At 40.5% G+C, this 27,971-nt stretch overlaps 1 protein-coding gene across 1 annotated transcript in view; it reads left to right on the plus strand.

Annotated features, from left to right (window-relative positions):
• The first annotated feature begins 23 nt into the window (after positions 1–23).
• The window catches only part of PARD3B (par-3 family cell polarity regulator beta), a 402,224-nt gene continuing 374,276 nt past the window's right edge, over positions 24–27,971 (plus strand). The window contains exons 1-3 of the mRNA XM_035330820.1: positions 24–66; positions 100–251; positions 27,328–27,429. Of these exons, the coding sequence (XP_035186711.1) occupies positions 132–251; positions 27,328–27,429 (222 nt within the window). The 5' untranslated portion in view covers positions 24–66; positions 100–131. The remainder of the gene's footprint in view (positions 67–99; positions 252–27,327; positions 27,430–27,971) is intronic.

The following is a 27,971-nucleotide window of genomic DNA, read 5'->3' on the forward strand; positions in this document are numbered from 1 at the left end:
ACGGGGCCGGGGCCGGGGCCGGGGCCAGGCACCTGCGGCGGGCCGGGCCGCGGAGCGGTGCGGGGCGGTGCGGGGCGGTGCGGAGCCGTTCGTGCCGTGCGGTGCCGTGCCGGGCATGGCGGCGCGCTGAGATGAAAGTGACCGTGGTCTTCGGGCGGACCGGGATCGTGGTGCCCTGCAAGGACGGGCAGCTCCGCGTGCGCGACCTCACGCAGCAGGCCCTGCAGCGCTACCGCCGGGCGCAGGAGAAGGTGAGGCGGGGGCAGCGGGGGGCAGCGGCTGGGGACGGCCCGCCACGGCTCGGCTCGGCCCGGCTGGGGGCCTGGCAGAGGCCTGGCCAGGCTGTACACCCTGCTCCGAAGGCGTCCGAGTACAATAAAAGTGCTGCCCGCAGCGTGCGGGGTCTGCCTGGTGCCCCGGGCGGGCTCTGTCCCCTGCTGACCGATGGTTTGGGCGCCCCAGCGCAAAGCTGGAAGCCAAACTCTTGTTCTGCCACGCAGGTCTGGGAGAAACTCGCTAGCGGTGTGCTAGATCCAGCACCAGCACCTGAGGTGGCTCCGGGGTCGTGGTCGCCCTGGTGGGGCTCCTCAGTGAGTGTCCGGCTGTAACCGGCCTTGGCGCACGTCGGGCCCGACAGATATGTTTATTATGAAAATCTTCCCTAATGAATATTGCACGTATGTGATAACGGCAAAGCGTCTGCAGGTTTCTTAGCGCTGTTATGGCCAACAGTCAGCGCGACCTTTTGCGCCAAAGCATGGTTCAGAGCCCCCAAATGGCCAAATCTTCTCTGTTCAGGGACGGTGCTCACCACAACCAAGTGCGTTGGTAGAGGAGAACTTGGACATGTAAAACGTGGTTTCAGCCCGTACTTGTGATGACCCTGGAGTTAGTCTCATGATGGCGGCCAGAAGGTGGCCTGAAAGGCTTTTGTCTAAATATGTCATACGCCTTTTCTTCAGACTCCTTCAGAGAAGACTAACAGGGTCTCTGCCTTTTGGGTCAGGTCCTGCCTGTTCTAGAAGACTCAGGAAGCAGCTTATAGGGGAGAAGTCCCAACAGCTTCAGAGAGGTTCAGATAAACACCGAACCTATGCAAAACTAGTTGTCCTGTAACGTGTCTTAAGGTTTTGTATCCGGTTTGCTATTCAGATGATAGTTCTAGATAATGATTTTTATGCTAAACATTCACCTCCTATGCCTTGCTCAGATGGTGTGAGGTCTGAAGCATCCAGCCTTCTCTGTAGCAAAGTGAGAGAGAGGGCAGGGTTCATGTTTCTGACCTTGTATTTCTTGTCTTTCCAAATGAAACTTCAGACTTTATCCTGATGGAAATCCTCGGTTCCCTACTCTGCATCATAGATGGACCCAGAACGGGGTGTGGGCCAGTTTGTTCAGAAATGACTGGTCACATTGGGTAATGGTGTTTACAGCTTGTGTGATGGGCTGGTAAAGAGGTAAGGAGGGCAGAAGCAACCCGAGGACCTGAAAAATACAGAACAGGTTTTCATTCAAGTCATTTAAAGTTTGATGACCTGTGGACCCTACCTCCCTCTTGTTCACTGGAAATTTACAAAGTTTTTTTTCAGGGCTTTGATTAATTGCTTTTCAGTCTATGTGGTCTGCAGTGGAATTAGCCAAAATGATACGTAGATGAATTTCATCTTGTCAAACGTATTGGGAGTTGGTGCTCTTTCCAGAGGAGAAAATTTGGGGTTGGTTAGTAGATCATACAGAAGTCACAAGCAATTAATTTTGTTACCTTGTGGAGTGTTTCTGTCCAATCTAACATGGAGGGATTGGCTGTCTTGCCATTCTTTTTCTAGATTGTTTTAAAATTAACTTTTTTTTTTTTTTTTTTTTTTAAACAAAAACAGTCTGCCATAGAGAATGGGATTATTTCAAGATTATCAACAACTAAAATCTGTTGTGTGGTGTGGGTGCATAAACAGGTTTATGTGAAAGATAGCTGAATATTTGTTTTTCTTTTCAAAATATTTAGAATGTTTGGAATACTTCCTGTGGCAGAATGCTGCTGTTGCTGTTGGCACACTAAGTGTGCTTTATGTAACTTTTTTTAAAGTGTTAACAACTTCTAAAAAACAAAGTGGAAAATGTTATTGTTAAAGTGCCTAAGTATTTGGGGAAGGCAGGAAAATTGATGCAAGGAACATCTTTGATAGTTGCAGAATGGAAAATGAAAAGGTAGCTAGGATACAAACTTTGGGAATTTTTTCTTAGTTACGACACTGTCAAATACCCCAAAAACGTGTGAGAAGCTTTGTATTTCAAGGGGTCTTCTGGAAGCAGAGTTTTGCCATTACACAGCAGTCATTTGATGGATTTCTAGTGTCTGGTAAAGGGGAACATGTGAGATTAGAATATTAATTCATGTATATTGTAAGATATTTGGGTTTCTGTTGCTTATAATACTAGCAAAATTTATAGTGGCTTGCGGTACTTAGCAACTCCTTAAACCTACATTTGTAATGAGGGGAAAGTTGATGCAACAAATGGCCAAATCTCGCATTTCCACGAGACTTTTGGTAAATAGCTGAGAACTCTGCAGGCAGTCGCTTATTGTAGCCTGCTGTGTTTTCTCTGCAAATTTTGTTTTGGTTTCTTGGCTGGGCTGCATTGATGAGGATTGGTCATGAAAGCTCAAGTGCTGTCATTAAAACAACAAAATATAGGGCTGTGGCTTCAGCTGAAGAATCAGACATTATTTTTTGGGATGTTTCTGAGATTAGCAGTGAATTGTCAGGAGCACTGTTGTAGTGCTGAGTGGGCAGACCTGATTTTTTTGAGGGTTCATAGAATCATTAAGGTTGGAAAAGACCTTCAAGATCATCTGGTCCAACCATCACAGGTTCAAATACCTGCCTGGACTTGGGACCCGCTATCCGTGTGGCATTATCAGCTAAGAGAATCCTGTGCTCTGGGATTCTGTGATGTGAATTGTCTTGGATGTTTAAGAAAATGTGTTGTTAATCAGCTTCTTTGTGAGAACTGTTAATGTATTTTCAGATAAGTGACTGGCATCTCAGAAAGTTACTTGTGTTTCAGTGAGGTGAAGTTTGATGGAATTTTGTGAGTCAGGATCTGCTTTCGCTGTTTGGTAACGTGTTTGTTAAGGCTTCCTGCTGGCAGGTAGATTCAGTAGAATTGATTCCTTGTTGTCAACCCAGTCCTTTTCTGTTCCTTGTAACTTGGTATTTTGGTGCCTTGGAGAGCGTTTGCTTGTTATCTGTATTTAGGATTCTTTGCTTGAGCGAGAGCGGATGTACTGCGCACGGCGGGAGGTGCTGTGTGTCTGCTGCTCTGGATGCAAAGCAAGGTGCCTCCTCGATTGTTTTCCAGTGAATTGAGAGACCTTTTGTCTTTTTTTCCCCTGAGTATATGGATGGGAGGGAGAAAGAGATTTTGGGTCAGCACTGAAGGATTGCCTAAGCTCTCGTGTTTTCTGGGTCCATGCGGTCCTGTTAATGGCAACTCCGTAGTGCTTCCAAGGCTAAATGCATTTGAGCTAAATGCAGCATTGTGCACATGCTGCATCTGAGACCCCACTGCCCTGAGTAGGGGACAGTACTTGAGCTGCCAGCTTTGTAGTGAGGCCGTTGGTTCAGCTGGAGATGCTAGCTCCAGCAGCATGTTAAAAGAGAACATTAACAGCTGTTGGTACAGAAAGTGCCCAAAGAGAATGGCCCTGAGCCTAGGAAGTGACATTCACAAGGACGTTTCTTTAGCCTGCAGTGAAACTTGGAGTCCATGGAGAAATGTATAACAGCAGCAACAACAACAAACCTCGCTGGTCCAGATGTTCTTTATCCCTCTGGAGGAGCTAGGCATGGAGGAGTGGCAGTCATCGCCGGCCTATGAATGTGCTCGTGTTTGGCACCTAGGGGCTTGCTTGGCGTGACTACTATGGCTGTTGAAATCTGTTCTTAGAAGCCAGTTGAATGGGTGGGACAAGGAAACATGTAAAAAGTTAATAAACGCTGCAATTTTCCATTTACATACAGCTTAAGATGTGCAGATGAAGCCACAGTTAAATTTTCGAGTGTGTCATTTTCAGTGTCTGTGGACCTCCTGTTGGGAATGCTGACACAGACGATCAGTGTGAGTTGGGCTGTCTCGCCTGGGCTTGGTCTGCAGTTGTGATGGGCACTGCAGCATGCATTTCCCCTGATGAGAGGGTACAAAAGCCAGCAGGTGATTCTGCAATGGTGATGGTGACTTGAATTGGCAGTCGGGCTGAATGGGAAGCAGGAACAGTAGCGGCCAAGCTGATTCGAGACAGGTGTATTTCTGATGGGAGAGAGAACAGCGGGCTGTTGGGTTGTACTGGCCACCTTCTGCAGATGAGAGGCATTGAAAGGGCTAATGCTGCTGCTTGACTGTCTGTATCAGATTCTAATTCTGACTGAAAAAATAGACCTTTCCCCTTCTTTCTATTCTTGTCTGCCCCGCAACATGATAGTTTTGTAGAATTATGTATTGCTGTTGTAAATCAGCCAGCAAGCAGAAGGAGCAGTAAATGTTCTTCAGTTTCCCTGAAAAGAGTGGGGGGAGAGGAAGAGGGAAACAACAAGCTTTGACTCAAAATTTTATGCTTACAAAAAATGTTTGTAAAAACATAATGGGTTTCTTCAGAAGATATCAAGTATAGGTGGGAAATTTTGAAAGAAGTCCATTGTTAGGAATATTTTTGTGTTTTGTGCAGATCATGAGTACTTAGTCCTTCCTAAAGAGAGAGTAACTGTATTTCTGTGGCACTTTTGTCGTGAACCTGGTCCTTATTTTTTTTTCTTTTCCCCTCTTTTCTGTCCTAGTTTGTTTTAGCAAGTTTCCTATTTTATGCTCTAATAGGAATGGATTTAATCCATAATCTTTGTTTTACCAAAACGATGGGTAAAGTAAGCTCTGATTTAAGTACCTTCACTAAGGAATGTTCTTAATCGTTCATTCCCATGTTTGCCTAAGTATTTCTATATAAGCTACAGTATGGTAGCAAATTTTTAAATTGTCTTGGAAACCGATGCATTTCAGTGAACAGTTCATTATCATTTCTGCATTCACCCTTCAGGTTTGTCCACTGTGATAGCATGCTAAAGAGGCAGAGTATACGTTGTATGAATTCATGGTCAACAGACTCGTGACTGGAAGAGAGGCCACATAAGTAGGCAAAGAAAAAGGAAAGAGGCAAAGTATTTCAAAAAGTGTTTAAATTAAACAAATTGTTACTGGCTTAACCATAGTGGTGATACTTCATTGATGCTGGAAATAGCTTGAAAGTGGCTGAAAATGTGAGTTTCTTAAAGAAATTTTGTATGAGTTCTATTGTTAACTTGTAACTCTCTTTAAATCATGCAGGAGATACACTTTTGACATTTTTTATTTTCCTTGGCTTTTCCTCTCTTGGTGATTTCATTGTCCTAGCATAATTGTGGTTTTTCTCTTTTTTTTTGGCGCACCAAATTAGGTGGAGTAGTTAAAGTAGTTCCAGGGGACCAGGTGAAACCAAGGGTACTAGTTTCCTCAAATCAGCATGTTCGTGGGCTGTGCAGTCAATGTGGTGGTTGAACTATGCCTTAATTAGAAGGCTTTGTACAAATAAGAAGTTTCACAGTGGGTGTTTGTGTGAGCATTTCTGAAGGGACGGCTTCACAGGAACAGAGATGCTCTTTACCTAGAACTTGCTTTAAAGTTGTGTGTAAAGTGAGTGTTTTCCTGGACTGTTAATCTCTCTTTGTCCTCCAGATTTATAAGCTGAGAAATCTTGGGTTTAGTAGTTCAGTTCTTCTACGTGAGTAGTTCTGATCAGTTGTCAGAGGAGCTCCATTAAGAAGCGTGTTTGTCCTTCAAGCTGTATAAATACTTGATGCTGTGAGAAGCAAGTTGAGGGTTTATTGTTGAATGCCTTGCACACAAGAATGGTGTGTGTGTTTTACATGTGCATGTTACATATGTGCTGGGAGGCAGAACTGTATACAGGCTTCTGACATTGGCTTTCTGTTTGGTCCGAAGTGAGTTGAATTTGTATAGTGATCCTGAAAAATTGAGAGCTAAATGTGCCTGCCTTTTCTATCACTTCTGCATAAAATGCTATGAAATCTGCTTCTGTACTGCTTCATAGCTACTAGTGTTGATGTAATGAGTTTTTGGTAGGTTTCCAATCTCCTTTCTCCTTTGAACAGGTGTTTATAATCCAAACAAAAACTGTTGTTGGACTGGAAGTCAGACTTAGACAAAATGTCTTACAGGACTTTATGTACTTATGTAACTTGAAAAATTAATTATCGTTTCTCTTTCTCTTTCTTTTTTCTTTTTTCTTTTTTTAATGAAGTAGACTACTGCCAGCAACTTGTGCTTTTGGCTGAACATTGTTACTGGGCTTCAGGGGAAAAGCTCAGTTGAAGTGTAGAGCTGGATAAAGCTGGTGGAAATTCGGTAGGCAAACTGAGAACAGGTGATCCTGGAAACACTGCAGGTCAGGCGTCAATCTGTGTGATAGTACAGGATTTTCATTTTTGTTTCCTGGAACATACTTATCAAGTTCTGAGTACTCTTCAGTTGTTCTCATTTGAGACAGCAAAGACTTTCTAATAACTGGGTGTGCAAACAGTCACGTAAGGAAGCCGTCGAAGAGCAGTACAAAGTTCTCAGTAGTGGCTGATTCCTGTTACTCTGCCCACGTGAACACAAACTCTGTGTGCTCTTCTACAATTGTGAAGAAGTTCAAACCCCGAATTATGTTTTTCATCTATTTGTTTCCAGCTCGGGAAGCAGCATGCAGTATGACGGTTTAATGTTCAAAAATTCCCTCCTGGCATAGGATGGAACTGAGAGATGCTGTTTCTTGCTGCATAAAAGGCTGCTTTAGTTTTTTCAAAGTATTTGAAAATAGGGTGTTGTGTTCTGTTGGTGTTTTCTTTAATAATAATAATAAAAAGCTGTTGTTTGTAGTAGATACAGTTTTTATCTGTTGCTTCATGTTATGTGACTGTGTTTTCCTCCTCAGCTGTTCACTGTGGGGTCGCCTGAGTTGCACCACACTGTGCAGTCTCGCGTCCTGCTGCTGAAGCAGCGATTTCCTCCCCCATTGAGCATGACATTCTTTAGGCTTTCCTAATGACACTCATGTCATAACCGCAGTGTTCCTAGGCATGAAGACCTATTGCTTCGTTACTGAAAACTGCCTCCAGCTCCCTATTAGGATGCCTGTATTCCTCCCTTATCAAATGGGATGATGCTAATGGGCTTGAGCGATTAGTATTGTCGAAATCAAATTCTGCTTTGTATTTTTATATTTCACTCCTGGGTTTTGCTTATGCATAAAGATACAGCCATTTGATGTTAGGGAGCTGGCTAACAGCTGTGACGGGTTCCTGTGAATGATCTCTTGATAGAAACAGACTTCTAGATGCCACTGACCAGACAGTGCCCTAAATACATCGGTAAACTGAGCAAGCTGCATCATGTGAAAGTCTTAGAAAACGGGCATAACACAAGACCTTATGGAAAGAAGACTGCAGTATGTTACCTAGCATTTCTCCTAGTAAAAGTGTTGTTTGTTCTTCTCATGTGGTGTTGGGGTAGTTTTGTGAGATGTATCATCAATAATTTATTTCTTATACAGCATTGTTTCAAAAACTTCCACGTACAGCAAACTTCCTATTATATGAAATTACAGATTGCACCGGATAGGACTGCTTTGGATCATTACCCTTACTTTAAAGAAGAAATATGTAAGACTTGTTTCTATAAATTATTTTTCTTATGCGTGCTGATTGTGCTATAGATACCTCCATTAAACGAACCATTGTAATGTTTTAATCTGTCATCAAAATTTGTCTCACTGTCTAGTGTAAACCTGTAATTTTTGTGCCACCGGTATATCCATTCAGACTCATGTCTTCGCTTTGTTGTGGCAGGTGCCATAGCACTCCTCCTGTGCTTCGACTTGCTCTTGGGGGTGCTCCGGAGTTGGGAGGTTCAGCCACGCTCTTCTCTGGTTTCGTGGGTGTGCATTGGCAGCAGGTACTGAAGTAGGAGGCCTCGCTGTGGCGAGGCTTTTCTTTGATTGCTGTACCTATGAAAAAGAAAACTACCGCCTGTAATAAGGATCCTGTTTATCTGAGCGGTACACAGGGAGGAAGATGGATGGCTGTGGGCGTGCAGAGTTCAGTCTGACAGGCAGAGGCTGACAGCTGGCTGTTTGGACTTTTTTTCTGGCTTGGGATTGCCTTTAAAGGTGAGATTCCAGTGAGCCAAATGGTTTTGCAGTACAGCTTATCTGATGGAACGTTTTCCAGATTCCCAACAAAACACTAGTTACTGGAGGGTGCATGCTGAAAAATTGCCCAGATATTTTCCTTTATAGAACTGAAGTAATTTCTCACTCGACAGAGCTAAATAGAACACTTAGTCTAAAACAGAATTTGATGCATCCAGACAAGCTTCAAGACTTTAGTTCTTGGAAAACTGTGTGGCTTTCTGTCCAGAAGCTGAACAGCTTTTCTCTTCATCCCTCTTTTTAAAATCCTTGTAAGACCTGCAGGTTGTTACAGAAAATGTTATTTCATTCTCTTCACCGTGTCAACGTCTGAGCTGATCTTTATTATCAAACCTGAATATCCAGGTCACGCATTCTCTGTGAAGAGAGAAGATTTTGTTATATGGTCATGTCCTGTTTTTTTTAAGGGCATCAGAATACAGGTCAACTGAGAACAGTTCCAGCTCCAAAGGAGTTAGAATCCAGCGTGTCTCTCTTTGGAGCATTGAAGAGGACTAAACCATTTTTTCTGATGTCCATGATCCTGTCATTCATCCTGATGAATTAACCCTGTACGTGTTGGATTTGTCCTGTGTCCAAACACTGGAATGAATCTTGAGCACCCCTTTGTAGACTGTCCTACAGTTGAGGATTATTTCTTTTAATTCGGGTATGGATTTATGCTTTCTGCTTACCTGTGACAGGTAGCAGTGGTGATTAAGTAGTGTTTTTGCAGTTCCCTGAAACTTAGCATTAACGAGGGTCCGTCCTTCCAGTATGCAAAGAGATGATCTTCAGAAGGTGACTGGTTGAAAAGATGCCTGGACTGCCATGCAGCTGTTCCCTTGGCTGTGCCCCTGTGGGGCAGGCAGACCTAATATAAATGCATCTTTATAAATTTATGTAGCACCTAATTTCTCTTTCACCTCAAATCAGTTTTCCTAGACTTTCCTAGTTGTTCTCCTTCCTTTTTTTTTTTTTTTGGTTAGTCTTGAAATGATGGATGTTGTTGTTAATAGTGATTAAAACAAAGTTTCATGCAGGTACTTTGGGGTATGGTTCTTCTGTGTTCTAGGGATCTAACTGCTGCTACTGGACATAGAAACACCATTCACATCCATTCCTGTAGCTCGGACATTTTCTGTTGAATGCAGTTTGTTGAATGCATGCTTTGTGTGCTGTGACCTTTGCCTAAACTATGTTATTTTTTAATAATCCCCTGAGATACTACTAATTTAGTGATGAATTGGCTTGATAATACTTTTTGTGTTACAAAGCTTTGCACTGATGTTCTCTGCTGCCCTTTTTTTTTTTTTTTTTTTTTTTTTGTTTCTGAGCACAAGCCAGAAGTAGGACCAGACTGCCAACCTGAAGATTTTGCTGTTAGTGAGAGTATTGGCTGTTGACTGCTTTCGATGCAGACCTTTTGGAAGTGGTGGGTTCTAGGAGTAAGGATCTAACCCTGCAATTCCTGCCTGGAGGTCAGCTGCAGAATCTTTCCTGTGGATTCCTGGCTGAGCAGCTATTTAAATTCTTTCTGCTAGCTTTAACATTCTCTATAAGGCTTTTAAAAATTATCTTATTCAATAAGGATTTTGATGGAGGATTCTCTGATCTTGGGTTTCTTGTTGTCTTTCTCCTAGATGCTAAACACCATAAGGAGAGAACAGGAGTATAGTAGTGCTGAAGTAGAGGAAGCAATAAACAATGCTATTTATGACTGCATTTAGTTTTAGAAGTAGAAGTAACTCGGGGGTTCTACAAATCTGATTAAGGTGAGGTTGCAGTTTTACAGCAGTTTAAGCTTGGTTGCGTGTTTATTTATTTATTTATTTATTTTAATGGGTAGGAAGGCCTATGTAGCTATGTAATAAAAACTGTTTCTTGGTTGCTGTCCAGGATGAAATCAAAATTTTCTGAGGCAGGATAGTAAGATAGGGAGTTCTGAGAGAGGAAGATGAAAAGGGATATGGTCTTTATTTAAAAGCCCTGTTGCAACCACTGTCCAGGGGAGGATAAAAGCTAAGGTAATGACGTCAGCTTTGAGGGCTGGGGTGAAGACAGTAATTTCAGATTTAATTAGGAAACATGGGGATTTTGTTTTTTTTTGGAAAAAAATGTCTTAAAGTAGTTAGTGAGACAAGTGGGTAACTTCCTCTGTTGATTTTCTAGCCTCTATCATATTATATCTGTAGTAACTTGGATGAACATACTGAATCTCATGTACATTTTTTTAAGCTTCTGGTTTTAAAATAACCTCCCTGTCTTGCATTCACTGCTTAAGTTACTTTAATGAACTTCTTTCTTATCAGTTATCCTCCTTTGTCTTGAACTGTGAGCTAGTCCAGAAGAAAGCCTGTATGGAACCCAGAAGTGATGCAGTAGGTTTTTTTAGCTCAGTCAAGTCTCCAGAGGGCTTGCATTGGAAAAAATGTCAGTAATTGTTTAAGCCTGCAGGAAAAAGAGACGAATACATTATTGCATCAATCAAATGTGAACCCTTTATGAAAATGCAATTTAACTCCAAACTGCTTGTGTTGAGTTAAAAAGTCATTGGCTCTAATAATGATTTTTTGCTAACGTATAATTTTTCTTCCTAATAAAATAAGTAAGTACTGTGAGGGGTTGTCAACAATCTATTGGATTACTTTTACGTGCTATTTTTCTAAACTTGAGGAAATACCTGGTTTATTTTAATCTGCCAGAAACATGTCGTGCTTTGCTTTGACTGATTGACTTCAACTGTATGTTCTTTAGGTTACTCGCTCTGCTGAGATTTTCTACAGAAGTTATCTGTAGTTATTCCTCTAGATCTAACCCATTACCTTCCCATCCTGTAGGACAGGCTACAGCAGTATGCTGACATCAAATTACATTATCAGCATATTTTCCAGAAGTTGGGTACTGTATTTGTTTAATCAGTCTGTTTCCAGCATTTACCTTTTTAACAAATGTGACAGGTTTTTTGCTCATGTTGGAAACTAGGCTGTCCTCTTTAACAAATATGACAGGTTTTTTGCTCATGTTGGAAACTACGCTGTCCTCCTCTGCTTCTGCTACCTCAACCTGTTCTTTAACTACCCCAAAACCAGGATACTGGGAGGGAGACTGCTTGCTTGAATTGAATTTACCCGGGTCTTGCATGAGGTAGAAAGACTTGCTGAGATTTTTCAAGGACTGAAGGGAGTTAACATGCTCAGCTCCCACAGAATTATGCTCATGTGTAAAACCCAACTGCTGCCAAGTCACAATTAATTTTCCTCTGTTGCTTGTACTGAATGTATCCTGAACAACTGTTTCAGGAGTTCCTGGCATTATAATATACAAAATGAAAACTCCCTAAGGAGCTGGAAACCTGAAATGGTTTTGTTGGGCAAGAGAAGCAGAAAGTTCATTGACATTTTGCCATTGTGCATGGAGAAAGACCAGTGTGTTTGTAGTAGTATTTGTAAGGCAGGGTTTGTTTAGATGGCTGTGAAAAGGAAGAGATCTGCTTTTAGGAATAGGGAGGTGATTGTAGCATTGAGGTCTATTCTGTCAGTGATCAGTGAGAACTCTTCTGTGTTAGGTAAGAAGATTAGCACTTGAAAACCCGAAGGAGTCTTCTGTATTAGTATTTTTCAGGAACAGTTACTTGAATGGCTCTCACTCAGCTGCTGACTGGTGGGAGATAGTAACTTTACTTAAAAACTCTCATAAAAACCACTCCACTGGCTTTTCAAATAACAAAATTCAGAATTAATTTTTGCTTAAAATACTCGACATAGCTCAGAAATGCTTGAAAAAACACTCGTGGCCTGTGCATTTTAAATATATTGCTTCTGAGTTTTTTTCCCCTCATAATTACCTTTTTTATTTTTTGTAAATGCACTTTTTTTTTTTTCCCCAAAACTGTCAAGAGAACAAAATTGCTTTAAACTGTTACCCTTTTCATGTACTTGTACTTGATATAAGGTAGATCAGATGGGAGTATACCAGTGTTGACCCCTTAATCCTTGAGTCTGGAAAAATGTTGGCTTAGGCCAGCTCCCATCTAAATTAATTTTTTTGTCAGTTTTGGGGGAGTAATTGCAGCAAGTCAGGAACTGAAAGGAGTAGGTGATTTGCTTTTGTACTTGCAGTGTGTCTTTTACTATTACACCTTTCACGTAGCATTGAAAAATGTATTGCTGACATTGCACTACGTCTTCTTGATCTCCTCATCCCAGGTCTCTGATATCTTGTAGTTTTTGTTGTTTTTGCTGCAGCGACATTTAACTCTACCATTTAGCTCTGAATACAGACTGATACCCACTTCAGTTATTTTTAAATATATGTTTTATATAGCATGGATTTTGCAGTTGCATATGTTGCCAACGTATTATTTCTTGTCTGGAAGAACAATGTATATTCATTGCTGTATTTGTTTTAATAAATAAGCACTATTCAAATAGACTAGGACAACTAGGTAGGTCTGTTTTGGTAACTTCAGATGTTTCATCTGTAACATACATCTGGCAGCATACACACATTGTTTATCTTGGTATGACAGAGCCATCTTTTGAATTCAAAGGAAGTGGAGAGGTCTGGCTTATTGTTCGTAATGCGGTCTATTAATGGCTGTAGATATGAAAAGAGCATCTCGCTAAATGGAAGTCTTGGTCAACCTCTGACTCTTGTCTTAAAGGTTTGAGAATAGACAATATGAAAAAATACCAGCTTCTTTCCAGATGGCTGAATGCTTGATGTGTCTTTATGTTTAGCTGTCATTCAAATGTGAATGCTGTGGTGATTATAAGTGTCTTCCATTTTTCTGGTTTGAAATGTTCCCTTTTATGCATTGTGTGTGTACAGATTAACTGTTTGGCTTATCAATGGGGATTTTAGAGCAATAAAACCCAACTTGATGTTATAGCAAAATCCAGGATGTTAGTGTTCATAGCTGACTCGAGAGTGCAGGTCTCAGCTCCACGTAACACATCGTATACAGTAATTGTTTAGAAATAGGTTGTAGAGGACTATTAACATTCTTTAAAAGTTGCTTCAATTCTGAAACATCTTGCACATTGCAAGTTTTATACTGTTTAGTAAAACAAAATCAGCAGTCTGGGGGAAAAATGAGTTCTAGGAAGCATGAGGAAAGGAATTCCTTTAAATTGTGAAGAAGAACAAAGCTAGATTTTGTTATTAAGCTATGAATGTGAAGCACTATAAAAAAGTTTTAGACAACAGTGAGTTAATGCTCAAAGAAGCAGACTACAGTTTAATAATTAAATTGTTAAATAATGCGGTAATCTTGCTAAAAAGCAATGAATTTTCAAACTTTTATTATTGCTTTTGTGTTTTGGAGCCTAACTCTGTTAAGGATATGATTAGTGTAAGAAATACCTCTAATAATGCAGCCAAAGCTGTTCCATGTTCTATAGAAGGCCAAATCATTTACCTTAAGTGACTGCTGTACCAGCAAATGCTGATGTTACAGTGTGTTTTGTTTTGTTTTGTTTTCCCATTAACTGACAATGACTTTCTTTACCTGGTAGCAAGAATCAACTGCTTCATTGCATGTGCTGGCTTTTTTTTTTTTTTTTTTTTTTTCAGACAGTAGCGCGTAGCAATAAAACTGCTGCCTAGTGGAAGTAGGTCCAATGACTTTGCTGAAAAGCCTTCATGCTTAACAGTGAATACAGCAGCTGAACTCTTCAGTTATGGGCTGTCTACCAGTGCTTGTGTATGTGAGCTGGGAAAATGTGATATAATCATTTGTTAATGAGAAGGTGACATTGCACTTGGAAGTACTATTGATGGTGCACTGTGATAAAGCATTCCTATGACTTGGTCAGCTTGGAGCATTTTTGTGAAAAAATGCCTCATGTCCTGTTTGTTGTAGACTTTTCTAAGAGGTTTTTGTTAAAATGTACAGAGAAATGTTCCATCTGCAGATATTCTCTATAATGTGTGGAGCCACAGTGTGTGGATACAGTTGAGCCCTGGAGGAATGAGAAACGTAGCCAACTAAAGTACGTTGGACTCCTCTATATGAGTGATGGATGGCATCAAACTGCAAATAAAATAGAAGGTTGTACTGGTGGCATCTCAACACAGTTGTGATGTATGTGCAAATAGAGCATTTAATCAAGTTTGCTTACTGGCTGTTGTCATTTGAAGTTTCTCTTCACAGGGTTGTACTGGCTGCACTAAAACTGTGTAAGGAAGGCTTCTGTATGCACGCTCCCCACCCCAGCTCAGGAAAGACCATCCTGGTCAGAAGGGTGGAGAAAGGTACCACAGAACAGTAACTGGGGTATGCGTCATTCTTCACATTTGAGCTGGAAGTCTTTTCACCACTGCTGAAGAGACCTTCCTTCTTCTCTTTCCTTGTAAATCTCTAAAGCTGTTCCATCCTAACTCCTTTGTGGTTCTGTTTTCCTGAAGGTATTTGGAAGAGTGGGAGAAAGGATGTCTTTTTGCAATCCAGGATAAGGGAAGGGAATAACGCTTCTATACACAAGCAGTATTGAATTTCTCTGAAGGAATGAATAACCTCATTCTGTTATTTGTTGTTTTTTATCTAGCCAATATCTGCTTCCTTTATAGCTTAAGATTTTGATGACGTGTTAATTCTGGGATATTCTGTATTTCAGTCAGGTGAAGATGGAAGTTGATCTCAAGAATGAGAGAGTTGTCTTTGGGTTTCATCTGCTTCCATCACTCAGCTCTGCCAGTACCCTTACAGGTAGAGGTTGTTTGGTCTACTCACAGGGTGTGTTTTCTGCATCTCAAAAACCAAAACCCATCAACTAGTAACATAACAAAAATGTATGAGAGATTATGTAATAATTCCCTCTGTGTAATGTTACGCTGCTAGATATTTTTATTACTTTTTGAAATTCCTGCATGCTTTTTTTCAAAGGCTAGCCAGAACCAGTAAAGCTGACTCATCTTTACAGAATTTGGCAGTGTCTGCTGGTCCTTTATGCCTTGAGAACGTTCTTCAGTCAGTCATTTTTGCTACTGAGTAGTAAAGGGAGAGGGGAGACGGGTTAATTTAGCATTTCAAATGACAACAAACTGGCAGGTAACAGCTTCATTTAGTACAGATCTTGCTCCAACACCTGTATGGCTGAAAATCCTTTATTTCTGCACAAGCTATTCTAAGTTCATCTGCTACTTCACCTCCCCCCCTTCTTTTATCTTTTTTGTGTAATGAACAGATGAACTTCTGCCTCAAAGGGACTCAGCTTGCATATTCAAATACTTCTAATGCTTCTGATTTTTAAAGCTACCATGGCTGCCTCAGCAGCTTTCTAGAACTGGGGCCTGATACTGTCCCTGATGGCTGTATTTTGGAGCAGGAAGGTCAGTCAGGCCCTAGCCCATGCTCCCCAGTGTCTGTTTCATGCAGCAAGTAGGTCTGTGCTGCTGCACTGCCACCCTACTGCTTTCTGAGAAATAGGTGAAATACTTCTGTATCAGTGGAAGAACACTCCCCGTTCCAATATATATACCAGCTTCTCATGTGGAAGTACGGATATACTTCTGTAATTTACTGCTGTTTTTTCCTTGCTTGAGCTTTGTCTAAAGCTCAGTTTACATTATAAGGAGTTATGGGATTTAATCATACCTGATCTCCATTGTTTTACCAGCATTTGTGTTCTGTGGTATGGGAGTTTGGAGTCTGCTATTACTCAATCACACATTTGAAACTCCAGCCGTTCCTGATAAGCAGTCCTGTGTCAGCTGCAAATACATTAATCACTTCACCAAAGTAAAGCCAAACAGTTGTAAATAAGTTTATCTTAGATGGTATCTAGATGCAGGACTGAAGTGGTGGCTGCTGTTTTTGTAGCTGCTGAGGTGTTTATCAGTTTTTTTTTTTTTTGTTTAGGATCTGGTATACCTCAGTGTAGAGTTAGCAACCAGCTCAGCTGTGTGAATTTACAGCCAGCCCTGAGTTCTTGTTATTTGTAGCTGTATTGAATGGTGTGAATTTAAGGTATCTTCAGTTTTAGTTGGCTAAATATCAACATTGTTTTTCACTCACTTACCCTGAACTTTACTTTTAAAATACAGTAGATCTGTACACATCTTTCTTATTTTCTTAATAGTTTATTTTATTTTTATTTTATTTCTGTGTGAAAAATGGCTGGTAGTTTGAACGAGTAGCTTTCAAGTTTTATGTGCTCACTTTAAGTTGGATTTTAAGAAATGATCGGGGTCCCTCCACCCTATGGTATTTTCTTCAAAGAAACAAAAAGCCAGACCCAATGCTAATTAATTATTGGTCAGATGCCTGTAGAGGTGTAGCAATTTGCTTAATGGCATAATAATAGCACTTGGAGTAGTTTAGCTAATGCTTGACATGTAGAATTTGGGATACAAAAATTAAAGTATGTGCTTAAAATGTTGTGGTTTTACTTAGAGATGTTTTGTTTTGGAGCTATTTTGTCAGCTTTTTTAGGGGTGAGACTTTTGTGTTTTTAGCTTGTTGAAGCAACTTAGTCTAAAGGGCTTGATGAGCTGAAAGATATTAGTTTATAACTGAATATCTGTTTACATTTCTTATTTGCATTCTGACAGGCTGTCTTTAATTCAAAGCCTGGCATACAATGCACTTCAGTTTTAGCTGAGACTTTAAGGAGCATTTTTGTTATAGTTCTTAGTACTGCAGTCTGTGTGGACCTCTGTCTAAATGCATGTCTCCAAAAATCTTTGCCTGTTCTGGTTTTGCACACTTGTTCTTTGCTGAAGTATGTTTCTTAAATGTCAGATATTGGAGGGCAGTGTAAAGGCGTGGGTTTTGTGATCCCTCAGCCCTGTAGTAACTTCTCTAAATGGTATTTTATTCGGTCTTCAGATAGTATTCAGGTAGCAAGCCATATTTAGAGACTGGTTGTTATTCAGATTCAGTATAAAATCAGAATGCTCTTATTTTTGAACGGTTCCAAATCACAGTTTGAATGTAATTTAAAATGTTCTACTTTTTTGTGGGGGTGGATTTATATATTTGTGGTCTGACCATTGGATTGTTGGGGATTCTGTGCTAGAATGTGCTGGGGTCTCTGCATGTTCCCCCCCCCCTCAAGGAGATGTCTCTTCCCCCCCTCCCTGAGTATTCATCTGCCAGGATAAACCACCTTTCTCTTCTTACTGCTCTCTAGGGATAGTGGAGTTCACTAGCTGAGGAGAATAACTACCTTTCCTTCCTTGCAAGAAATAAAAAGACTTTCCATTTATTAGTACGTAGCCCTGTTGATTTATCAAAGCATAATCATATAAAGATGGCTAAAGAACAAGAATCTTCACCTTGAGAGACTGCCCAAGATGGAACCTTGCTGGTGTCTAAGTTTGGCTTGGTGTAAGGAGGTGGCTATTAGGATTTATAAATGCATGTTTTCCTGTCTTCTCAGTAAAAAAAGAATTTATTTATTGTAACCAAAGAAGAATTGGAGAAGGAAAGAGGAAGAAAAAGACTGAGAAACAGCTGAGTTTAATCCATCTACAGTAAAGCTTTGTGTATGGTGGTGTGCTGAAGAAGATAAGAGAAGACAGAAGTGGTTATCAGACCCTGCTCATCTCATGCTGTTGATGCGTAGTTGTAGTGGTATGTAGTCCTATTAGTTTCTCAAATAATTATCAGGTAAAGATGGCTAAAGAACTAGAAATATTGCAGTCCCTTGAGTGACTATTCAGCATAATGAGCATTCAGCATGTTAAATATACCTTACAGAGCTGTGCGTGTGCTGTGTTAGCTGCATTCCAAAAGCTTAAAAAGAAGCCATGCCTTCTGGTTGTACGCCGTGTCTGTCTTCACTCAGTGTTCCCTTTGACTTCAAAGAAAAGCAAGGGAAGGCTTTTCTGCCCTTTCCCAGATGTGTAACAGTTCTTCTATTAATGGTCTGTGGTATTCTGCAGACCTCATGCATGAATTGTTTGTTTGTCTTTGCTTTGCTTTTTCCCCTCTGATCCTTAAGAGCCGGCAGACTTCACAAAAACTTCAGACTGGCTGAGGTGTAAAGCCCAACCTTAGTGACCAAGATGTATCTGTTTCTGCACTTACCTGCTGTGATTAGTCTCCATTTTGATGTCAGGTATTTAGCACCTTCAAAAAGGGAATCGCATCCAATGATGATATAAAGAAAAAGGGTGTATGTGTGTGTGCAGTTTTCAAAAATACTCTTGAAAGATGAAGTGAATGAATATGGACAACAAGTTAACGTGTATGGGGGAAAAATACATAAAATGGGGCCTTTCATTGGTAGCTTACTTGGAATAGCTTCCTCTGGTATTGTCTAAAAGCAGATCTTCTCAAAGACATGGCAAACTGCTGTTTTGCAGGGATATCTTTGGTTCAGCTCATATTTGAATGTTTATTTCTTTTAGGAGTAAAATTTCTTCTTTTGTGAAAAAATCCTTAACCTCTCTGAAAATCAATGTACGTACTGCAGCTGGAAACAAAGAATCACGGATGTATTATTTAGAATGACTTTATTTCCCATGATCTCTAATTTCATTTCCTGTGTTGAAATCAGGGCAGATAAGCTAACATAAAACAAGCACAAACAGATTAAGCGTATCCTTTTTCAAATAAACACCTGTGCTAAAAAGCATATTGATCTTGTGAGAGGTTTTTTTTTATATATATTTTTTGTAGTTGAGGTGTATTGAATCCTCACGAAAAGATGGTTCTTCATGTTTGTTTGCAGGTAACTTCATGCTTTTTTCAAAAATGTACTGCTTTGGGGGCTGTCCAGTTACCATATTTCCTGTATGTTCCTCATGTGTGCAGATACACTGTCAAAACAAATTGTGACTAGAGAACAGTTTGGTACAGTCTCACTGTTGTATGTGATTAACAGGGGAGGCCAACTAAGGAGGAATTTTAGATAGGAGGCTGCTCTTGTTATTAGGATGATAACATGCTCAGTAGTACATGGTCATCTAGTATCCCTTTAATTTTGTTGCGGCAATTGGTCAGAGATTGGGTAAGTCATTATTAGATGAAAACTCATTTTAAGAGGCCCTAGCAAAGCAGGTGGTGGTGCGATTACTTCAGCTGTGTACTGAAATGCATCGCAGTTGTCTGATGCAGCCTGTGATCCCAGAAGCACTTAGCCACATAGTTTAGGTGGTCTCTTCTTGCAGAAAGGGGAGCTTGGAGGGAAGTTTTGCTGTTCCATGGGTGTTATGGCTGTGAGGTGGGTCTCTGCCCTCCCAAGCAGGGAGCTAACGCACATAAATACTGTTAAAAATGTCACTGGTAGTACTGTGTTTTTTACTTGTGTACTCAGTGTCTTTGTGGCTTATGGTAGACTACGGTTTCAGGCTGTACGTATGTAGCTGTATCAGCTGAACTGAAAATGCCTGTCCTGTCTGGGAATGCTGTGGGAAGGGAGGTGAAGTTATGTTTTGGCAGGAGAGTTAAGAGCTTGTTAGCCAGCCCCGCTAAATCTACTTTTAAAACTGAAGAATTTTGCCTTGTTTCATTGCCAGATGCTTAAAAGCAGTTTCCTTCTGAGCAGGCTACCTTTTGTCCCCATCCCACCTTCCCCTCCAAGCTTTAATTTGTGGCTTTGAAATCAATCTGTGTAGATCTTGAATGTCACTGACATGAGAGAGTGTGTATCCCTTCACCTGGTAGAGCAATATGAAGAAGTTTTATCTTTTCTCTAGCATCTTACAGCATTTTCACTTCTAGTGCAAGCAGATTCGTTTTTCTTGAAAGCAAAAATTGCAATGGAATATGTGAGGCATCTATTTCTTACCATCTCACTGTTCTGTGATGTGTTTATCTTCTTTATGTTATCTTGAAGGTTTCTGCCACTTCTGAACTTATAACTAGAAATTATTACAGATGTCTCATTTAATTTTATTCAGGAGAACTATAGAGCTGTGAAGATGAAGTAATGAATTCCGAGTGTGAGTTTATTTTCAACAATGAGACCTAGAAACATGGGTCTGTAAATTATTCTGTTGTGCTGTAATGCAAACGTAACTCTGGAAGTTTCCTGAGCAGTGAAACCCAAATGTTGCTTTCTCTCTCTCTCTCTCTCTTTTTTTTTTTTTTTTTTTTTTTTTTCCTGGAAGTTTATGAAAAGAAGTCATCATGTATACTCAATTGGCTTTCGTACAGGGGGCTTATTTGGGTCTGGTCAATGTTAGGGTGTGCTGAATTCCATAAATGTCTGGAGTAGACTTAATCTCTTGTGCAGAAAGCTGTTAGTCTTGGCTTTTTACATCAGCTTCTTGTGCTTGCTTTCATTTTTTTTTTTTTTTTTTTTTTTTAAGATGTCATGTCTGCAACATATATTATTGCTAGATTAAATTATATATTTCTACCATTTCAGCTGTCCTCACGTGTGTGAATTAGACTCAGCTCTTTTCCTGTGAGAGAGGAGGAGGTGTGATACGTTTTTATTGTTGCTTCTCCTAGGTTGTATTTGCAGGTTTGAGTGCCTGTGTGTTCTGTTGCTGCTGACATCTGCTCGCTGTTCAGCTCTAGGTCATTCTTGAGAAATCCCTCTGCTGTGATTGAGGAGTATTTAGCAGTCAAAAGATTTAATATGTATTATGCAGATCTTTACATCCTGATCAGCTGTTGATTTGGGGAACTCAGTGTTGATATTCCCACAAAGCTGAAAACCCACCTCTGCTACCACGGGCAGTGGTAGCCTAACTGCTTAGGGGTGAAACTGCCTGAATAGAAGAGATGCCTCAGGCTTGTTAGGAGGTGGTGGTGGTAAGCAAACAAAGTGCTAGAGGCCATTTTAATTTAGTGCTAAGTTTTGGTTAGAGATGAATCTGAGGCTGTGACCAAGCTCATACTTCTTGTAACTCTCAAACCACAGCTTGCAGAGCTGACTATTAATGCTTCGTGTTAGTTGGCTGTGGATGCTGATGCATCCTGCAGCCTTGAACTGATTACAGAAATCATGAAGTACTTATATGTTGGGAGGTGATAGATCACATAGCACTATGCAATGTAAAAATGATTAAATGGTAGAGCCCTTCTCTCTCATTGACACTAACTGAAAATGAAGTTTTCAGAGAAATGGACTGCCACTTTCCTACTTGAATTCATGGGGAGGAAAAAAGGAATCAAGATGGTCCTCCAAGTTTTTGATGTATTAAAAATGTGTATTTAAAAATAAATAAATGGGGTTGTCTTAATTGTAGAATGATTGGTCTTTCACTTGAATGTGTTTTTTCTTGACCAGAAACAAATGCATAGAAGAATTATTGAAATTATTTCAAATTACGTGAAGGCAGATGGCGCTGCATTAAGTGGCAGCGGTTTAGTTAGGATTCTGTTGCAATGTGAACATCAAACCCACTTTTTTTTTAAAATTTATGTCACTTCTGCCTACAACATACTTGTGCATTCATGTGACCTGGCTTTAATTTATCATTTGGTAAATATTTGCGTAGTAATTCCTAAAGTGTTCTCCCACACATAAAGGAAATGATGATAAATAGCTTTTAAGTAGCTTGATATTAAACACAAACATGACTTGCAGCCCTAAGGTAAAATGTGTGTTAGTGTAACTGTTCAATATTGATTTGGGAGGTGTAGGTATGTATTATACCAGGTAACCTGTTCATGCTTTTCCTTTAAATATTTAGATGTTCCATATCTTAACTTCTGCATAAGGGTTATACACATTGTGGTAAGGTAAGTTCTTTACACTCATGCTATTAGGATTTTTGGCACCATTTCAATTTTTTTTTCTTTTTCCCCTAAATTACCCTGCTAACATGAGAGCATTTGGGAGCAAATACACTGCAAATTTACTTGAATGGATTTGAACCAATTGACTTTTCAGTAGTGGATTTCTTCTCCTCCTCCCTATTTTAAGTAGAACACGTGCACACTGAACAGCACGCTTCTGGAAGGTGGTGCTTAGCAAAGCAGGTATGCGAACATGTGAAGTGGAAAAACTCTTGATTTTGCAGAAGAAATGTCCTATGGTGCCTAATAAGCTGCTCAGTAATTGCTCCTTCTGTAGAAGAAAGGACTGTTGTGCAAAACATCCAGAATCAAAGCTAATTAATGAGATAAGTTTAAAATACAGTTTTATTGGTACCTGGGAATTCTGGTCATCCCTTTGATTTGTTAATCTGGACAGTGTTTTTTGAGGCTGCAGACCTTTTGTCCTCTGCAGAGCACATGCATCAGAGCTCTTCTGCTTCATCTCTTCTGCTTAAGAGCACATGCATTTAATTGCTGCAAAGTGTCCTTGTAAAGGTGGGGAGTAATTTTTTTTGGGGGGTGGGGGGGGGGGGTTTGCGGGTTTTATTTTTTTAGTGCCCCCCCCCCCCCCCCCCCCCCCCTTTTTTTTTTTTCTCCTTTAAAGTTGTCTGGGAGGAAAGAAACAGTTGACATTGATACGTAGATTTTAGTTTTGTAATAGACACTGTATCCTGGCTTTTGGAGTTCATTCCAAGAACAAAAAATGTTCTCTGACTCTGAAATCTCTTTGGAATGGGCGAGCATTTTGCTGGTCTGAGGCATTGTTACATCTGTTACTGTGCAGTGAATTTCCTCCATCTAGGAGGAAACTGCTACCAGCAGTTACTGTTTCATCAAACGAGTCTGTCAAAATCACTGCTCTCTCTGCCTCAGTAGTTTCTGTTTTCTAACTTTCAGGCATGATGTTCCGGTTAAGTTAATAGAAATACAGATGTGAAACTGGGTTACAAAACAGCATGTGTTCAGTGTTGTAGTCAGGTGGTTGCTGTGACTGGGGGGTCCTTGTGCCCAGAAGGTCATAGTGCCTTCACACGGTGTGGATCTGAGCTGCTGTGGGGGGACCAGCACCTAACCCCCCCCAATCCCCCCCCTCCCCACTAAGGAGGCTGCATGAATCTTGTTCTGTCCTAGTGTTTTGGTGTGATTTTTTTTTTTTTTAAATGTGGCTCCTGAAGCTGCACTTGCTCTGAGGGCTGGCTGAGGAATGGTGTCTTCTGTTCCTTTGGACTGATCTAGAGACTACTTTCTCTTTATAGGGCCTTTGACAAAAACACAAAATTACTGTATTTGTTGTTGCCCAAAGTAAAAAGATTAGGATTTTGTTAAGCGTGATGGAATTTAGGGTGGCTGTTTGTCTTGAGCTTGTTTCCTGCCAACTTGCTGCATTCTAGTGGGACAATACAGCTTTTACACTCCTTTTTTTTTTCTTTGTTTCTCTTTCAAAGGCACATCTGGGTTGGTGCAGCTACAGAATCACAAATAGAAGCAAACAGCGAAAGCAAAATATTCCAATCAGCTCTTTGTTTTTTTTCTTTCATATCAGCTTTATTCTGTGCATAGGACTCTCTAAGTGGCATAATATGTATAACAGGTTTTAATGTATCTTCAGACAAAAATATTAGCCACAGAAGTTCATCTAATTAAGAGGAATGGTTTTCAAGTATGCTGTTTTAGTGTTAATATGTATGAATATTTTTCCTGTTTAAAGGTTCAGGAGGAACATTTGTAGCTACTGACGCATTCCAGTTTGCAAGAATCTTTTTACTTTGTAGGTTTATTGGTAGGGTCAAGCAGTGCTCTTTCACGAGGTTTCAGCATTAAGTAAATTATTTGATCAAACTTAACCTGTTTGCTTGCTGCACAGAGATACATTTCTCCTCCCCCTTTTGATCTTAGGAATTTTGTGGTTATAGAAAAAATAGTTAAACCATGGGCTTAAAAATAGACCACTGAGCTGTAATAGTTGACTGCATTTAAACACTTTGCAGAGATGAAAACATGCAACTTGATTTTTCTTGTTAAATTTTAGAATTTTGAGCACCTGATATCTAGAGTGGGGAATAAAACAAAGTTATTTCACAAATGGGTGGTTTCAGTGCAAAATGAAACAACTGTAGTTAGGGGTAAATTCCCGATAGAATAGACATGTTACAAATAGAGATGCTCCATATACTTAATTAGGTGGTTGTCGTTCAGCCGTGCTGTACTGTACAAATACCTAACCCTCAAATATGGGGGGTAAAAAGGTTGTGGTTTAACCCTGGCAGGCTGCTAAACCCCACACAGCTGCTTACTCCCCCCTAGTTGTAATGGGGAAGAGAAGTGGAAGGTTAAAACTGGGTTAACTGGAAGGTTAAAAAAGGTTTGAGGTAATGACAATTTAATAGGTAAAGCAACAGCTGTGTGTGCAACTCTAACCATTCCTTCCTTTCCCCCAGCTTTTTTGCTGTGCACCATGTCATGTGGCATGAAATAACCCTTTAGGCAATTGGGGTCAGCTGTCCTTGTCGCCTCCCAAGCATCTTGTGCCTGCTCACTGGTGAAACAGTGTGAGAAGCAGAAAAGAACTTGACACTGTGTAAATGCTGTTCAGCAATGGCAACTCATAAATGTTTTAGCTAACACTGTTTTGGTTACAAATCCAAAACATAGCAACTATGAAGAAAACTAACTCTGTCCCAGCCAAAACCAGTACATGTCAGAATTGAAAGTCAACTGTGGAAGGTAGGTGGATCAGAACAGGAAAAACATTCTGTGAGTTCACCAGTAAAGCTGGCTGCAGCATGATGAGTTAACCTTTTGGTGTTATTAGGGTTTTTGTGTGTTGTGAATTCTTTTGTTTTGATTACTGCCTATTAATGATTTAAAAAAAAAGTCTAATGAAACTGATCCACATCTATACCTGCAATGGAATTATCTTAATTATCCCTTGTCTATTGATGGCCAAAAGTCATAGAATGGCCATAAATAAATAGGGAGTGGGATATATCTACTTCTCAGAAACTTTTTTACTAGGGGAATATCCAAACCAGCAATCAGGAACTTGCTAGTCAGGATGCTGCATCTATTGTGCTTCAGTTTGCTTCTGAGCACAGTGATCTGCTAAGACTTGGCAGGGAAGAAGGGATTGAAGATACAGATATAGTAAGTAGAATCATTGAGATTGCATGTTACACCTCATCAGTGTTCCTCCCCATTTCTGAAGCCTTTCTTAAGGCTGTGTGTGCACATGCTAGTTTCTTGATCTTTAATTCTAGTGTATTCTGGCCAGTCTCCATACTATTTGGAGGTCTCAGATATGCTTTGTGATCTTAACTAAGCATGTTTCTTCTTCAGTGTGCTGTAGAAGATGCCTCGATAAGCATTGAATTGATGCTGGTGCCATAGATCGCTCAAACATGTTGCTGTGAGTTGGTGAGCTGCCGTGTGTTTGTTAAACCTCAGTAGCTGGCTCTGGTAGGGTAAGCTCAGGTAGAACTGCCACTTAGCCTGTCCTCCTGGCAAGTTATGTGTATGCAGTTGGCTGTTACGGTTTGGGGACAGTGGTTACTAAGCTGTGTGCCTGCACCCCTGTTTGTATTTCATGTCTGGAGAACAGGCTCTTGAGCAGTACTGTCTGAGCCTTTTCGCTTCAGAGTCAGTGGAGGATGGCTAAGCTCCCAGTTACTGAAGTGGAATTGTTAATGGATGAGGAAAACATTAGTTTCAGAAAACTGTTGTAATCCCTGTTTATATAATATACAATGCTGCATTGCAACTTGAGAGCATTAATTTCTGGAAACAAACTGGGATTTACTACTTATTCCTCTTATTTTTTCAACTATAGCCTGAGCAGCCTCCTCAGAGGAGAAAAATGGTGAATGTTGTTATACATGTTTGTCTGTGTGTGTATGTATATATATACACATTATGTGTATATTTTTAAAAAATATATATCAGAAACTGTTAGATGTGTATGTCCATGCATATATGTATTTGTGTGTGTGCTGATTATAACTCAAGCTGTCCAACTATCAACTACTCCAGAAAAACAACAACCAACAAACCCAAATGTTTTCAGCTATTTCCATTAGCTACTGTTGCAGAATTGAATTTATACCACTTTAATGTAGCAGTGATTTAGGATTTATTTTACATCTTTATGGTAAATAGCAGGGTTAGATTGTATGATTTTTAGCAGCACTTAATCAGCATTTGATCTTCAACCAGTTTAACAGAATGATTTTAGTGTAAGTTGCTACAATAGAAACAGCAACTGAAAAGATTCAAGGATGGTAAGATTCACCCAAAACTTACTGCATGGTCCTGGTGGGTGTCTAAATCTAGTCACGTGCATCCAGATCACCCCCTGGCATGAGCTACTCACCTGCTTCGTGGTCGGCGTTTGCTGGTTGCCCAATTTGTCCCTTGAGGAGCTGGCCCAGAGGTGCTCCTCTCCTCAGGGTGCCCAAGAGGCGACCCAGCTTGGGAAGATTGGTGCCGTGTGCTGCAGTCCCTGGAGAGCTCAAGGAGCTTTTCACTCGGATCTGCTATTTGTAGGACCATGAGACAACTGGCTGTGAGTTAATATAGCCAGGGTGGAAGAATACTACAGGCAATTTTGGGATTTTCCTCCAAACCTGCCATTCTGGTACTTCCCAGCAAGGAAAGTTCTGGTACTCCTCAGTGCCCAGGCCTCAGAGTCTGAGGTGCGATCAGTGAGAGCCGTTCGGTGCTCACCCGTTAGGCCTCTGTTACTCGCTGACGGTGGAGGACTGATGTAACAGGAGTTAATCTTGAGCTGTAGCTGAGCTGGGGGAAAAGATAATCCACCATGTTTTTTGTTCAGCCGCTGTATTTACAAGATAAAGTGACTCACTTGGATTCCTTACCACATTGTTTTTGCACTCTGACGTGATCCATAGTCTCCCCATGAGGGATTTCAGTAGATACCTGCTTGAAAGCATTGCCCTCCTTCCTCCTTGGCCCTAGCCAAGGAACTGTTGCATCGAGGCCTATTGCGGCACATAAGCCTGAGCAAGGCTCATGTCCAGTGCAGGAGTAGAGCATACCTGCTGCAACTAGTTAACCCAGGAATTCAAGTATACGATAAGGCACTGTAAATGTACGTTCTGAAGACTTCTTTTGCATAGAGTTCTGTAAGTAGTGTCTTATGTCTGCAGTTTTCATTTTCTCCTTTTTCAATAATTTTCAATTTTAGAACAAGCTTTTACCTTACGGTTTAAGAGGGAAATGGGTGTGAAGGAGATGGGATACAAAACTGCTTCATCTGATGGCGCTAAAAGCATGCAAGGTTAGCTTGAGAATACTTGTCTGTCTATTACAGGATTCAACTTACTGGGTAAATATTCACCACCTGGAGTACACAGATGGAGGAATCCTGGACCCTGATGATGTCCTGGCAGACGTTGTGGAAGACAAAGATAAGGTAGAGTCTGAAAATACTACTGCTTTTCATTATGTCTTTTCAAATAACTAATGCTGCATTCTAATTTCTTGGATCTCCAGCAGGTGAGGTGAGTGTTGAATATCCTTAAATTAAACACATCTGCCTATAGGTGCTGTAGCACTGTTTCTGGAGTAGAACTGGGGCAGGGTGAAGGGGAAAGCATGACCAAACAATGAAGATAATTAGAGGAACCTAGCAGTTGACTTAGGACTTAACCTTTTCAAGCACTTTTGTGTTTCCTTTTATTGCTATATGAAAACTGTGGTGAAGGAATGAGAGTTTTACAAGGCTTTTTTTTTAATGTCACTTAAAATATCTTTAATCTCTTCTTCTGCTTAGAACTGAGTTTCTGAGAATCATTCAAATGTCATGGTTGAATGTGTGACGAAATAAACAGACATCCTGTGCTGACGAGAACAGCTGCCCCAACTATGTTGTATTTCACAAAGAGTTTCTGTGGTTTGCTACAGGTGTCCTTTCTAGGTAGAGAAATAATAGATGCAGGGGAGTCCCTTTTAATG

Source organism: Oxyura jamaicensis, chromosome 7, assembly GCF_011077185.1.
Source record: "Oxyura jamaicensis isolate SHBP4307 breed ruddy duck chromosome 7, BPBGC_Ojam_1.0, whole genome shotgun sequence".
Classification (NCBI taxonomy): domain Eukaryota; kingdom Metazoa; phylum Chordata; class Aves; order Anseriformes; family Anatidae; genus Oxyura; species Oxyura jamaicensis.